At 47.2% G+C, this 14,366-nt stretch overlaps 3 protein-coding genes across 5 annotated transcripts; 2 read left to right on the forward strand and 1 right to left on the reverse strand.

The window, feature by feature from the left end:
• Nucleotides 1-959: 959 nt before the first annotated feature.
• On the reverse strand, nt 960-4,048 carry RABEPK (Rab9 effector protein with kelch motifs). 3 transcript variants are annotated; one of them, XM_067309163.1, is made up of 7 exons: nt 3,953-4,048; nt 3,731-3,876; nt 3,499-3,651; nt 3,241-3,402; nt 2,504-2,653; nt 1,642-1,791; nt 960-1,376 (listed from the first exon to the last, which is right to left on the reverse strand). In XM_067309163.1, exons 1-7 carry the CDS (start codon nt 4,009-4,011, stop codon nt 1,066-1,068), a joined length of 1,131 nt encoding a protein of 376 aa, XP_067165264.1. In that variant the 5' UTR covers nt 4,012-4,048; the 3' UTR covers nt 960-1,065. The 3 variants fall into 3 exon arrangements, with proteins under 3 accessions (XP_067165264.1, XP_067165266.1, XP_067165265.1); XM_067309165.1 differs by lacking the exon at nt 3,499-3,651; XM_067309164.1 differs by lacking the exon at nt 2,504-2,653.
• A 109-nt stretch (nt 4,049-4,157) lies between these two features.
• PPP6C (protein phosphatase 6 catalytic subunit) lies at nt 4,158-9,236 on the forward strand. Its single transcript, XM_067309166.1, has 7 exons — nt 4,158-4,296; nt 4,407-4,502; nt 4,841-4,906; nt 5,404-5,545; nt 6,851-6,930; nt 7,078-7,287; nt 8,312-9,236. The coding sequence occupies exons 1-7, from the start codon at nt 4,222-4,224 to the stop codon at nt 8,558-8,560; spliced, it is 918 nt and encodes a 305-aa protein (XP_067165267.1). The 5' UTR covers nt 4,158-4,221; the 3' UTR covers nt 8,561-9,236.
• A 122-nt stretch (nt 9,237-9,358) lies between these two features.
• ARPC5L (actin related protein 2/3 complex subunit 5 like) lies at nt 9,359-14,233 on the forward strand. The gene is made up of 4 exons (XM_067309348.1): nt 9,359-9,524; nt 10,118-10,190; nt 10,941-11,117; nt 13,663-14,233. The coding sequence occupies exons 1-4, from the start codon at nt 9,385-9,387 to the stop codon at nt 13,723-13,725; spliced, it is 453 nt and encodes a 150-aa protein (XP_067165449.1). The 5' UTR covers nt 9,359-9,384; the 3' UTR covers nt 13,726-14,233.
• The last annotated feature ends 133 nt before the right edge of the window (nt 14,234-14,366 follow it).

Raw genomic sequence — 14,366 nt, forward strand, 5'->3', positions numbered from 1 at the left:
TGGGAGAGGTGATAACAGTAGGCATGTGAAGAGATCTGAGTCGGTTTCAAAGTGTAATTTTAACTTTGAAATATCTACAGCTTAAAGCTAGTGCTTGTATTATGTAATACAAAAACAATAACAAATAGACTGGCTTTAAAGCCAAACTTCTAAGCTTTCACTGATTAGTCTGTATTTGAGTTTCCCTAGCTTTAGCTGATGAGTACAGTTCTAGAATACTGTAATTCTGTATTTGGACATTAACTCTGCTCATTAAACCTGAGAGCACTTAACCTGTTCTGTAGTGAAGGACAGTTTTAGCTCTTCTGCTGGTGTTCAAGTTCTGGGGGTGAGGAAGGGATGTTCTCTTAAAGGGTGGCAAATGCAAATCTTTTAGAGCTCTGAAGGAAAACTGACTACTGTATATGCATAGAGGTATAGTGCTGTGCTTAAAACTGACTATACTTGCATGGTGTAATAAATTTTTCTAAGGGGGGAGTAGGCTAGCCTGATTAATAGTAAAAGGTTGGGGGGGGTCTCTCCTTGGTTGTGCAGCTTCCCTGGAACCTGGAAAATAACTTTCCTCCCCCCTGGAAAGGTAGGATGTGGCTTGAGCAATAGCAGAACTGATCTTTTCAGTTTGAGTAAGAGGTTTTTATTCCCTTGATAGAACTGTAAATGTAAAGAATGCCCTGCAGGGGGGGAACCAAGCTTATTTACAAGTGCACAATTTTAATACCCTGTTAAAATCCTAGAGCTTTTGGGTCTTGGTCATAAACTACAAATCTTCTGATACTTGAAGACCACTGTGTATCAGTTACATGTTCTAAAAAGTTTGCTCCTTCAAAAGCAGGTCTTTATCTGATGACACAATGATCCTTTAGTAAGTGATAACATAGCTTTTAAGCCATATTTATATGGCTGCTTACATGCAGAGAAAGGCCAGGGCACTTCAAGGGTGGTTAGCACAGTACCATCCATTTGAGGGTAAGAACTTGTTTATTGGAGAGAGTGAACTTCAGTTACAGCCACTGCTGTAAGAACCCTGTTCAGAGAAGTGGTTGATGCTGTAAGGGATTGCAGACACTATTCAATCAGACTTACAATGCAGTCCCTGTGTATTTCCCCTTGAGTATTCATCCCACCAAATATTAACAGCAGGTGCATCACCAGGTCTTCAGCACTTGCTTTCTCCTTTTGGCTCTTCTGGAGGGGGTCAGCTGTGTCACTGACTGACACAGTTGCTCCCTGCCCAGTTTCGTCTTCACAAGTGACAGCTTCTGCATCACCGCTCTCACTGCTGGCACAAGCCTGCCAGGGAATGACGCACATGGAATGGTCCAGCCTTCCAGGGGGCAGCGGGGAATCAAACTGTAGGAGTGTCCACTGTTGCTTCTCTGCAGTACAAGAAATACACATAACTTTTTTAGCTAGCTTCACAGACTTAAAAAGAATGGGGGAACAGTGATATTGCTAGTTGCAGACTAGTTTGCAATTACATATCTTTAAAAAAAGCAGTAGAGCTAATTAATTTCAACATTGAGTGTTATACTGGTGTAATTCCAGTGCAAAGAAACTAAGATGAAACCCAAGAATTGCAGGGGTAATATATTTTCAAACAGACTAGTATTTACCATTGCACAGCTGAGAAAAATCTCCTACCTATGTGATACTTGTATGTAGTGTCTAGTGCCCCATCTGGATCTATTCCACCAAAAATGTATAAGTGGTCTTTAAACACAGCTGATGAGTGAGCAGCCCGTCCTCCTGGGACATCACCAGTGGCTGATATCTTAACCCATTTCATGTCATCTGTTGGAGAAAAACAGTATGTATCAGTAGTTACGCTTTACAAAAAAAAAATCTCAAGTTTTTTTAATGTAAATGTGATGATAGTACAACATCTCTGAAATATTTCAGGGAAACTACCCCAATATATGGATTTCCTCTATTTTAAAAGAGGGTTCACTGTAGGGTTTTGCTTTCCAGAGTTCAGACCACAAACAATGCTATTTCTTTTACAGCCAAACATCCAAACTCAGCTGCAGGTTATCAGATACTATTCTGCAAAAGTAGGAGGATGGTGTGGTTTTGAGTAAAGCTGAAAAGATGGCAATATACAAAGACTTTTCCTCCTGAGGAGTGTAACACATTTCCCTTCCCACGAAACAGGGCTGCCTGGCATTAATTAAATTCATGCTTTTTGCATTAATGTTTGTATTTCTCATATCAAGGAAAGCCAGTGTTATTAGAGACTTTCACACACTGTTTCACAGGCAAATGCCCCACTGGCAACAAGGGAGAGTTCCTCCTGCTTGAGAATGAACAGATAAGCCTGTGTAACTCTTTTCCCGCATGCTTACCTTGGCGGAAAGAGCAAAAGTAGAGTACCTCATCCTGCATCCAGCTTCCTGAAGCATATCTACTGCATTTAAGAACTGATCTTTTAGAAAAAAGGTCTCCCTGAAAGCAAAATACATCATGCAATAGCTATTGCTCTAAAGGTACCTATAGCCATACTCACTTATATCAATGCAGAACAGATCATTGTAAAAAATATCACCAGCTAAACCTCCATGTATGAAAAGTTTGGTCCCAACTGCAACCACCACATGTCCATGCCGAGGAGAAGGGGGATCACCATGAACATCTGGCTGGGACCAAGTCAAGGTGGCTAAAAATGGGAGTACATATGCATTAGGAAGAGAACTCTGGAAGCTCCACAAAGCAGTGACCCAGGACCCCTGCTGAGGCTTCCCGAGGAAGTGTTTCCAGCAGGGTCAGAGAAGCGTTAATGCCGTACTACAAAGCACAAGTAAGTCCTCAGAGGGAGTTCTGCGTGCAATTTGGATCACCCAGAAGCAGGCAAGATTGAACCAATCTGGAAGGCAAACTTTCTGGTGCATAAAGGGCCCCATGAGAATGAATGGGCCAACACCAACGGAGCCCGGGACGAGCAGTGCCGCGCGATGCTACCAGGGAAAGGAAACAGCTGCTGGGCAACTATGTCAACCCACTCTGACCTCCCTTTACATTTCCACCCCACACCTGTACACTGCTATATCGGCCCGAATTCCCAGTGCCTACATAGAGCTGCGCACGCGTCAATCACACATAACATTCACCGACCTATTTAAACTTGCAGCCAAAGCAGGAGCCCAGTATTTCCATCTCTGATTAAACCTGAAACGCAAGCCTCCCACGCGACAGACGATGAACTCGGCAGCTTGGCGTAAGGGCCCTTCCCGTGCGCAGCGGTACCTGTGTCGAACACGTGGAGCTGTTGGTCCTGCACGGGTTCGGCTCCTCTCTCGCCCCCTCCAAACACGTACAGGCGGTCTCCTATGACCGCCGAGGACGTGTGAAAGGTCCGAGGCAGCGGCTGAACGCCGGTCACTTCGGGACTCTCCCAGGTCCCTATTTCTAATTGAGAGAGGTCATTAAGGGTTTCAGGCGGACGCCCGGCAGCCGGGAGGCGCCGAGAGCGCCGTTCGCGAGGGCGCCGGGCGCGGCACTCACCGGGGTCCAGCACCTGCACGCAGCCCCGGTTGCCGGCGCGGTCGGCGCCGCCGAAGACCCAGAGGCGCGGCGGGCGGGCGGCGGGCAGCGCCGTGGCGTGCTCGTAGCGCGGCCGCAGCCCGCGCCAGCCGGCCGCGGCCCAGCGGAGCGCGCCTGCGGGCAGGACAGCGCGGTTGGCGGCGGCCCCGAGCCCCGCCGCCCCCCGGAGCCCCGCCGCCCCCCGCCGCCTCACCCAGCTCCATGAAGTGGGCGTCGGAGAAGGCGCCGGCGGCGTCGGCGCCGCCCAGCAGCAGGACGCGGCCCGGCCCGCCCGGCACGAAGAGGCAGCCGTGGCCCACGCGCCCGCGGGGCCGCTCGCCGCGCGGCGACAGCCGGTACCTGCGGGGCACGGAGGGAAGGGCTCAGCGGCGGCCGCGGCGCCCCTCCCGGCGCTCCCCGCCCTCCCGGCGCTCACCACGTCGCCGGCCGCGGGGGGCGCCCCGGCGGCAGCACCGGCAGCGCCCGCGGTGCCATGGCGGCGGCCGGACCGTGCGGCGCCAGCGAGCGAGCGAGCGAGCGAGCGAGGCGACCCCGCTTCCGGCGCCGGGCGGAAGCGGCGCTCCGGAGCCGGCGGCTGCCGCCGGAAGTTGCCCCGGTTTCCGGCTGGCGGCGGCGGGCGCCGGGCCCTCGGCGCTCCCCGGAAGTGGCGGGCCCCGCTTCCGGCCGCAGAGCCGCTGTCCCAAGATGGCGCCGCTGGACCTGGACAAGTACGTGGAGATCGCGCGGCTCTGCAAGTACCTGCCCGAGAACGACCTCAAGGTGCGGCGGCGGCGGGGCGGGCGGCGGCGGCGGCGTCGGGCCGGGGCGCCGGGCGGCGGCGGGGGGCGGCAGGCGGCAGGGCCCGGCGCTGACTCGCTCTTCTCCCGCAGCGCCTCTGCGACTACGTGTGCGACCTGCTGCTGGAGGAGTCCAACGTGCAGCCGGTGTCCACCCCCGTCACCGTCTGCGGCGACATCCACGGGCAGGTAACGCGCCGCCGCCCGCGGCTGCTGCCCTGCGCGGCGCCGGGGCGGGGTGGGGCGAGGCCCGGGCTGCAAACGCCCTGGTGCCCCGGTACTCGGCCGCCGTGCAGCGCCTGCTGCCGTGCAATGCCCAGAGCCAGTGCCCGGTGCTGTGCAATGCCGGTGCAGTATCGGGTGCCTGTACGGTACTCAGTGCTGTGCAGTGCCCGCTCTTCACAGTGCTGTGCAGGGCCAGGTGGCGGTACGGTGCCCGGTACGGTGCCCGGTGCGGGTGTGGCACGCGGGGCCAGGTGCCCCAGCAGCTGCGGCTCAGCCCCTCACGCCTGTGCTCCTCTTTGCAGTTCTATGACCTGTGCGAGCTGTTCAGAACTGGAGGTCAGGTCCCTGACACAAACTATATCTTCATGGTATGTTGAGCCTTCGCCCGCGTCTCGGCAGTTATTAAAAAAAAAGTTTAAAATTGAAATTCTGAAATGCCTGTTCGCTTTCACATCTCGCGTGTAAGGCTGTGTTTGCCTTTGCTGTTTGGCTACTGCGTATGGGCTTTGCTTTGTTTAGTAAAGTTTGAATTAGATGGTGCAATGTGGTGCAGCAAGAGAAGAGTGCAGTGCGTGTCAAACAAAGTTGTACTTGGTGGTGCAGACAAATGTTGTCCCAACAAAAGGTGTCCTGTGCGTCTGTCCAGTTATGTGTCGGGGTAGCTTTGGATGCATGCGATGACATAAAGATTGTTTCAGTTTAAAACTGAAACTCCAAATGACCACAGAACTTGTTTTCATAGAGTACAGATGCCGGGCTTCCTTTCAGCATTAGATCTCTTTATGCACTGAGAAATTAAGAATGGATCTATCACTTTGCGTTTTAATGTGACTTTCTCCATTTATGAATTTTTTTTGACTTGCAGGGTGACTTTGTAGATAGAGGTTATTATAGTCTTGAGACTTTCACTTACCTTCTTGCACTAAAAGCTAAATGGCCTGATCGTATCACACTGTTACGAGGCAATCATGAAAGCAGGCAGATAACTCAAGTGTATGGATTTTATGGTAAGTTTTTATCCAAATGATTTCTGAATAATGGTTAATGTAATAAACAACTACCTTATCTTTCCCCTGGACATCTGATTTTGAATGCAGTGCTACCTGTGGCTCTCGTAGAACTGGGTGAGAAATGGGCATAGTAAAACTTTAACTTTAGCGGAACATGTTCTAGTCCAGTGGTTCACCACTGGACTTCTTGTGCCCAAAGTCAAACCCTAATCTGGCAAAGTCTTAGCTCTTTTTTTTTTTTCCTCCAGCATCTGGGTTTTTTGTTTATTTGTTCTTAGTACCATATTTGATTTTAGAGACAGAGAAAGAGAATATATTTGTACAGAAAGTGCTTTGGTATCTTTTAATGAAAGGTTCCAGAAAAAAATCATAACGTTACTGTAATTCTCTTCAGGTTTCACTATAGCTAAAAATCAATACAATGTGTAGAATTTGCTATGGAAGCTATTTATTAACAACGGGAATGTGGGAGAATGCCACTGACTAGAAATAAGCAGCAGAGCAACTGTTCTAAAAACTGACAGAAGTAAATTGCTTGGAAATTTCTGTGTTGTGCGAGGCTTTGATAAAATCTGAGGAAATCCTGCAAAATACCTGCAACACCTGCCACAAAGAACATGCAGTTTGTAACATGCATTTTCTTGGGCAATGAGGCAACAAGAGCAAATGTAAGTGTTGACAAATGGTTTAAGGCTCCAAAGAAATACTTTTCTGTCAAGGCTACATGGCCCAGGATTGCTTACATCCAGTTTATTGCGTGTAGCTTTAATTCACCATTGCCAACTTTCTTTCTTTTTATGATTTCTTTCTGGTTTTACAAAGCTTGGGAATAATTGGGTCTTATTTTGCTTTCTAACTAAACAAAGCTACTGTAAGTCTTATCTGTAGTTAGGAAAAATTTTAATAGTACAGATAGCTTCACTATTTCTGCCTTAAATCTTCAGTGTAAAATGCTGTAATACAAACATTCAGCTGGTCTAGTCAAGGGTTTGTTCCCAGCCAGCTGCTTGTGGAAGCAGAGAAAGCATCATAAGTCATGTTGTGCGAGATCCTGTTTTCTCTGCACCATCCTCTCTATTGCTCGAGTGAGTGAAAAATGTTAGATATCTGGGTGTCCTTCCTACTAGTGGACCTAGATAACAGTAAGACATACAGCTTCCCGCTGAGCACTTACTGGTGCTTCTGATAGTATTTTTTATTACGCACTTGACTTTTCAAGTTCTGCTGTAAGTATTTGCCTCTGTTCTTATTACCTGAATTTCTTCTGATCCATTAAGAAGAAAAAAATTCTCTGTTTAACAGATGAGTGCCAAACCAAATATGGAAATGCTAATGCTTGGAGATACTGTACCAAAGTCTTTGACATGCTCACAATAGCAGCTGTAAGTGTAAATACTACATTTAAAAAATATATAAGTAGATTGTCTAAATATGACCTCTTGAATTAGTGGCCTGTAGTGGTCACGCTGGTAGTGTTCTGAGTTGGATTAAAGTGCTGCGTGTTTGACACACGTGTCCTTTTTCTCCAGTTAATAGATGAGCAGATTCTCTGTGTGCATGGTGGTCTGTCTCCAGACATCAAGACACTCGATCAAATTCGAACCATTGAACGTAATCAAGAAATTCCGCATAAAGGAGCCTTTTGTGACCTTGTCTGGTCTGATCCAGAAGATGTAGATACTTGGGCGATTAGTCCACGAGGAGCAGGCTGGCTGTTCGGTGCAAAGGTGACAAATGAGGTAATGATGCTGTTGCATGCAACCTAAAGGAATTGTAGTTATGAGATAAATTAAGGTGTTTAGCTACAAGTTCAGTGTTTACCCTAGTGGCAAACGGATTGAGGGCTGTGTGAGATGACTAAGTTTCCTGGTTAGATAGCTGTGGGTAAGCTCTGTGGTTGTGAAGAAGGTGCTCTTGCTTTATTGTTGCTAATTCAAACCAACTGCAAAAAATGAGCCATTTGAACTTAAAGTAACTGCCCAATGAGTGAGATGATATTGATGTTGCTTTTAAAAAGTATAATGCAGTGAGCAGGGGGCTTGGACTTAACATGATCTTTAAAGGTCCCTTCCAACCTCAACCCTTCTGTGAGACTAATTTTACTAGACTTTGTGCAGAAATACCTCCCTAAAGATTTGGGAGAAAAAAACACTGGAACATTTTTCCTAAAAAAAAATTCCTGACTTAATTTTTGTTACTCTTAGCGAAGGCGTGAGCAGACTTCTCTAGCCTAAAACTTGTTGACCTTGTGAGGTTTCTGAACTAGCTGCATTAGGAAAGCCTGCCTCATGGTGTATGCTGTCCTTTGTGGTCTTACTGCAGCATGTTCAGAAAATGTTTGAACATTGTGGCCACAACACAGACTTAGCCATCTCGAACAGTGACTGAATGGGTGTTTTTCAGCGTACTTTGAAAAGATGGGTCCATTCATGGCACCGTTAGCCTTAATAACGCAGCTAGCTGACAGTTCTGTGGCTAGGTCGGTGTGACTGTTTGGTCACTCTGTGAAACAAGGGGCTACTGCAGTTTGGTTCCTCCAGAGATGTTGAAGCAGGAGCCTTGAGTAGCTTCTGTGCAGCTGAAACTTGGCAGGATTCTGAAAGGAAGCTTCTGGGGCAGGTTTGGGAGCAAACCTCTTAACCAGGTGCAACACAGGGTCTTCGGGGGGTGTTCTAAACGGGGAAGGGCTGTTGTGCGGGTGATGATGTACGGTCCTTCACAGAGAATATTTACATGCTTTTCTTTTTCTCCTTTAAATTACAGTTTGTTCATATCAACAACTTAAAACTCATCTGCAGAGCACATCAGCTAGTACACGAAGGCTATAAATTCATGTTTGATGAGAAATTGGTAACAGTATGGTCTGCTCCAAACTACTGCTACCGTTGTGGAAATATTGCGTCGATCATGGTCTTTAAAGATGTAAATACAAGAGAACCAAAGCTATTTCGTGCAGTTCCAGATTCAGAACGTGTAATTCCTCCTAGAACAACTACACCGTATTTCCTTTGAGACCTTTCCCAGCCTGCTGTTTCCCTGCTCCCTTGTACTATCCCTTTACAATATACTTTTTACTGAGCACTTTGCTGCTGAAATGCTGCCTCTTGCCTTTTTTATTTTTAAATTATCTAAATTTATTGTGTATTATGGTGTCTGTAGCAAGTTCCTTTTTTTTCCTACCCTAGATTCATTTCAGAATATTTGTAATATGTCCTTGACATTTATACTACTGCATGTAGTTCTTACGTATTTCTGGGTTTAGAAGAAACATTTTCCTTTCAGAATCATAATACATTGGAACCAGGTCGATCCCACTGTATTACTCAGCTTTTTGTTTCGTAAGTTTTAAGAAATTTCAGCAGCAAAGTTACTATCCAGTGTGCACGATGGGGCTGTAAATGCATTGTGTTGTGTACACGTCCAAGATGTAGAACTGAATTGTCCCTGTTATATCTCATTTTAAGTGGATACAAAATAAAGTGGTCGAAAGGGCTGCCCTCCCCCCCTCCTTTTTTTAGGACTTCAGTTAAAAATACAGAAAGACCTGCTACAGCTATTGAATTTGTACATTAAAATAATTGTTCTGATTTTTTTCAGATACCTTGTATTTTTAATAAAGTCGTATCTTAAATGAAATCCACCTCTAGGTTAAATAATGCAAATAAAAATCCTGCGTTGGTGCCGTGAACGCGCGTCTCCTCCTTTCCGGCGAGAGCAGCCCGCCCGGGGGGGGCGGGGGGGGGGTCAACCCCCGCGGCGGCAGGGCCCCGCTTCCGGTTCCGGCGAGTTCCGGTTCCGGCGGCGGCGGGTTCCGGTTCCGGCGGCGGCGGGGCGGCATGGCGCGGAGCACGCTCTCCTCCCGCTTCCGCCGCCTCGACATCGACGCGTACGACGAGAACCGGTTCGTGGAGGAGCCCGAGGAGGCGGCGGCGGCCGAGCCCGACGCGGGCCCCGAGGTGGAGGCGCTGCTGCGGCAATATCCTTGCGGGCGCCGGCGCGGCCCGGGCGCTGCTCGCAGCGAGGCGCCGGGGCTGGGAGCGCGACGAACGCGCCGGGCGAGCGGTGGATGCAGCCGCCGCTTCGCCGGCTCCTCAGATTGCCGCTTTCCGGAGAAGCGAATTACCGCGGCTCAGCCCGCGCGCCCTCCTCCGCCTTCCCCCGCGGCCGGTGCCGCCGCTCTGACCTTGGCGCCCTTCCCCGGCAGAGCCCGCGGGAGGCGCCCGCCGGCGCCCTGCCCGCGCCCGGCGCCTGCGCCCGGCCGAGGCTCTTCCGCGGCCCCGGCGCCGCCGCCTCGCTCGCTTAGTGTTTGCGGCAGCGTTTACTGCGCGAGTTAGCTGTAGCTGTAAGCGACACGAGCGAGGGGTCTGCTAACTGCTTGTTGTGCCTCTGCTCCCTGTCTGTGCCACATCTAGCTGCTACCGGGTCTCCAGAAATCGTTCTTGTAAAGCCCGTCATTTATCACCTTTTATGGTATTCAGGATTTTTACACAAGATTGTCAGTTGTGTTGGAGTGAGTTACAATAGTGCTAATAACTGAGCGGTTTGAGTCCTTGACTTGCTGCGCTGCACAGGTGATACGCTCCAAGCTTTCCATACAGCCATAAGGAATTCGCCCGTTAACACGAAGAACCAAGCGATGAAGGTAAGTGGCGCCTCGGGGTTTCCTGAAGCGGGTTGTGTCACTGCCTTGCAGCAGTGATGCACCAACCCCTAGATTCAACAGCGGATCACTGGGGCACTTCAAAATGATGCAGTGTTACCCCACAAATCTGATTAATACCTTAATGCTGTTAATTAGTGATAAAATACAACAGTATGCTGTATTTTCTATGTAGGCTTTGTGTTCAGCTGCACCATCCATATGCAGGGTCTGCTGCTTTTCGATGCAAATAGCCTGTTAGATAGCCTGCTCATAAATGAACTCAGCTCTAATTGCCATTGGGGGGGGGGGGGACACAATGGAGCAGCTGATGCTTGTGAAGAAGAGGACAGTATTCTTTGGATAAACCAAACTTTCCTTGCTTAGAAAAGCAATTGATGGAGTTAGTGAGAATACACCTGAAACAGTGTTTGCATGTGGATTTTGCAATATGCTTTAAAACAAGGAATTTGGCCTTGCACTATCGAATTTGTTGCAGCTCAGCAGACGATTCTGCAACCCCTTTCAGTTAGCCCTTCTGAGAAAGAAGCATGAAAAAAATCCACTTTTAAAAGGTGTACCCATCCTCCTTCTCGCTGCTGAAACTTAAAGTGAAAAATGTTAACCTACTTGGTTACAACAAATAGACCAACTTTTTAAGGTAGTGGTCTTCTGAGCATTGTCAAACATAGGTCTTTGATACAGTTCCAGCTTTGCTGGTTCTAATGTTAACTTTTTTTCTTGCCTTTGCAGGAACAGGCCCAGGGAACCATGCTTAAAGTCCTCACATCTTTTAAAAGCAGTGAAATAGAACAAGCAGTGAACTCCTTAGACAGAAATGGCATTGACTTGTTAATGAAGTACATTTATAAAGGATTTGAAAAGCCAACAGAAAATAGCAGTGCAATATTACTTCAATGGCACGAAAAGGTAAGTTTCTTCGGGTGCTCTCCGGGCTCAGCCACCGGTCAGTATGGTTGTTGTCGGTGCTTCCACTGGAGCCCTCTTGTATATGATGGCAGGGGATTCATCCCAGAGGAGCACAGTACTTGGAAATTCCTTTCATCTTTGGTCTCTTAGAACTTGAATTCGTTAAGCCTTTGCCTGAATTTCAAAGTTCACCCTCAGCCAGGAGGAGACGTGAGACTTGTGGTGGGAGGGTGCAGTGTCGGCTGGAGGAAGCTCTGCCACCTTGTTCTGTGTGTAAGGAGTGCAATGGTTTCCCACCAAGGAAAAAGAACTGGGAGTGGAGATGTGATTGACTGAGCCCTGGAGCTGGCAGTGTTTCTTTGTAGTTGAGCATTTGGTTAATAGAATGCTCGGGATGCGTAGGTCTGGCAGAGTTTTCACCAGTTAAGTGCCTTTAGCAGCATACATGTCCCAGCTTAAAAGTAGGATTGAGCAAACCTGTTTAGTTTGCACAATAAAGGCTTTTGAGATCTCTGAAGAGATTCCACCTGGACCCAGGGCAGTCTGCTCTAGTTTCTGTGGAATGACTATTTTGAGATATGAGAGCGTAGGATGTGTTTAGCAGCTCTTGAACGTTCTCGTTCTTTGTCATGGATCGAGGCACATGAAACAACTGCTCTGTGCCCCTCCTCCCAGGTGGACATCTGTGCAAAATGACTGACATCTTCCCCAACTGCACAGGTTTTAAGTGCAGCACGGCCAGCTATTAATGGCTCTGTCATTTGCAAAAACTGCTCTTGCTGAGATATATAAAGACAGAAATTGTGTTTTTAATAGTGACTCTAGCTGCTGGGAACTGTCAGTTGCTTTGCAGAATGTTTAGCAGGGGAGGAGGAGAAAATATGTTCTCAGGACAGCAAGGAACATGTTTCTGCTTGATTTTTTTGTTTTGTTTGTTTATTTCCAGTGGAAACTTTTCTGTTAGCTGTGGGCTGGTGCTCCACAGTATATAAAATTACTCAACATTCTGCCCTGACTGGGAAGAAGTTAGTGCTTAGAGCATGTAGGCACACGTAGAGCATGTCTTCCTCATCGTTTTGAAAGGAACAAGGCAGGTCTGAAGTAGGCTGGGCAGTGTTTTAAAATGAAAGCTGTCCTTGTATTCTGCTTTCTGGCACTACTGGTAAGAAATGTGACTGGCTCAGGGAGGAGTCTGTGGTTCCGGAGTTCTGCCTTTGGAAAAGGCCCGTCTGTCACCCCAGGTAAAGCAGGTCTCATGACTCAGGAATGTTTGCATGCACACATCGTGTGCAAGTTCTCATTCTGCGTGGATGCTTTACTTTCATCTACGCCCTAATGACAGCAAGATGTCAGACACTGTTGATCATTGTTCTCCTTTCATAAATTGCAATACCCACTTGGCTGCATTTGAATTATGCCTTCAAAGTAAACATGCTGTTTTAAGCAGCTTTAATATTACTCATTTTGTCATGATTAAGCGCATCTTCTAGACTTTAGAAGGATGCACATTACTTAGGTTGAGGGATGCAAACCAAACTGAAACGCGCCTTTCCTCCATTCCCCATTCGGGGACATGGGAAGGGAGACAGAGTCTGTATTTTCAGTAATACACGTGACATGAGTATCGTTCACTAGAACTGAAAGATGGTTTGTCAGATTTTGGGGAATGTACGTTTCCCTTCGGATTTAGTGGTATATGGGTTACTAAATTACTGTAATTGGTTTTGTCTACCCTTCAGTCCCCCTTGGCTCTTGTGTCACTGAGTACATTTACAGAATGTCACCATATATGTATGTACTGCAGTAACATGAGTCAAAGATCACTCTCGTGTGTATTTACAGAGGGGAGGGGAGGCACACACTTCCCAAGATCATGTGAGGAGATAGGAACAAGCAAGGATCTGAATTCAGCACTGATCTCCTCAAGTAGCCTTTTTAGCTGTCATCCTAAGTTGTCTAGAGAACACACAACAAAGAGAAATCAGTGTGTGAACGTAGAACTTGTTACCACAGGAAGTTAAAGGCGGCAGCAATGTAAAAGGCACCTGCACAGGCATGAAGAGGTAGAACAGCTTGTAAACTGTATTTCCTGTTCTGTTGGTAGCAATTAGCATAAAGAATTGCTTTGTGGTCTTGGGCTAGCATAAGTTAACTGATACATACTAATGCTTTGTGTGATGGAGCGGTCGTACCAAGAGAACAACCAATGTCTGGCCTTGCAGGCTGTTGAGAGTTTTATCATGGAAACCTGACACTGCAAGATACAGTTTAGTGCCTAAATGAGACTTTAAAATGTCTTTAACATCAGCATGTGCTAGAGAAAATGAATAGATTTTTCCTAATGAACTGTTTTCAAGATTTGACAGCAAAAAACGGTAGAGTGAGAAGAAAAGCCCAAGATGCCTATGTGCGAAAAACAAGTTTTTGGAGAGGAGCCATATACTTCTCTGTTACCAAGCACAAAACTGTTTGTTCTTCTAAGATGCTTTTTGTGTGCGCTGCAGTGACTGTGTGTAACACCCATCTCCTTTTCCCATCCCCACAGGCATTAGCAGTAGGTGGACTAGGTTCCATAGTAAGAGTTCTTACTGCAAGAAAGACTGTTTAAAAGACTATTAACTTGAACCAAGAAGACGATCAGTTTTGGATCCAGAAGAAGGAATTAGCTGAAATGACACTGGTCCATCTTTATAGAGATTGCAATCTGCTGAAATACTATGGAAACCTCTTCTTGGAATGCTTTCAACTTTAAAGGTGGGGGAAGAGTAAACGTTATTCCTGTATGCTCTGACTATCAAATACAGGAGCCAAGACATTATCCTGATCCCTTCTTCTTTAAAAGGCAGAGAAAAGGCGAACTCCTGCCCCCTATTACTGTAAGTGAACAGGTATTTTGAGATGCTCCTTTATCAAAGTGCAGTGATATAAGATCCTGCGTCTACTGCTTATTTAAGAGGTAGCTATGTCTTTGGCAGATGCAAGATTCTGACAGCTTAAAGGTGGGAGAAATGATTATTAGAAAGAGGGTATTGTGCATATGGTCAAAGGACTAGCTGGACTGTGGGGCTGGTTTCATTGTAAAGTGCCTGCTGCATTAATAAAGTTCTTGGATCACATGAGTTAAGTAATTTATTTTTAGCTAAATTGTAAGTCTGCCATTGATTCAAAAGCAGACCAGCAATATACCAATTCTAAGCTAAGTGCCCACCTCTGCAAGAGTGCTCTTCAACTTCTTACAGAAGTTGTCCT

Source organism: Apteryx mantelli, chromosome 21 (genome assembly GCF_036417845.1).
Source record: "Apteryx mantelli isolate bAptMan1 chromosome 21, bAptMan1.hap1, whole genome shotgun sequence".
NCBI classification, from domain to species: Eukaryota; Metazoa; Chordata; class Aves; order Apterygiformes; family Apterygidae; genus Apteryx; species Apteryx mantelli.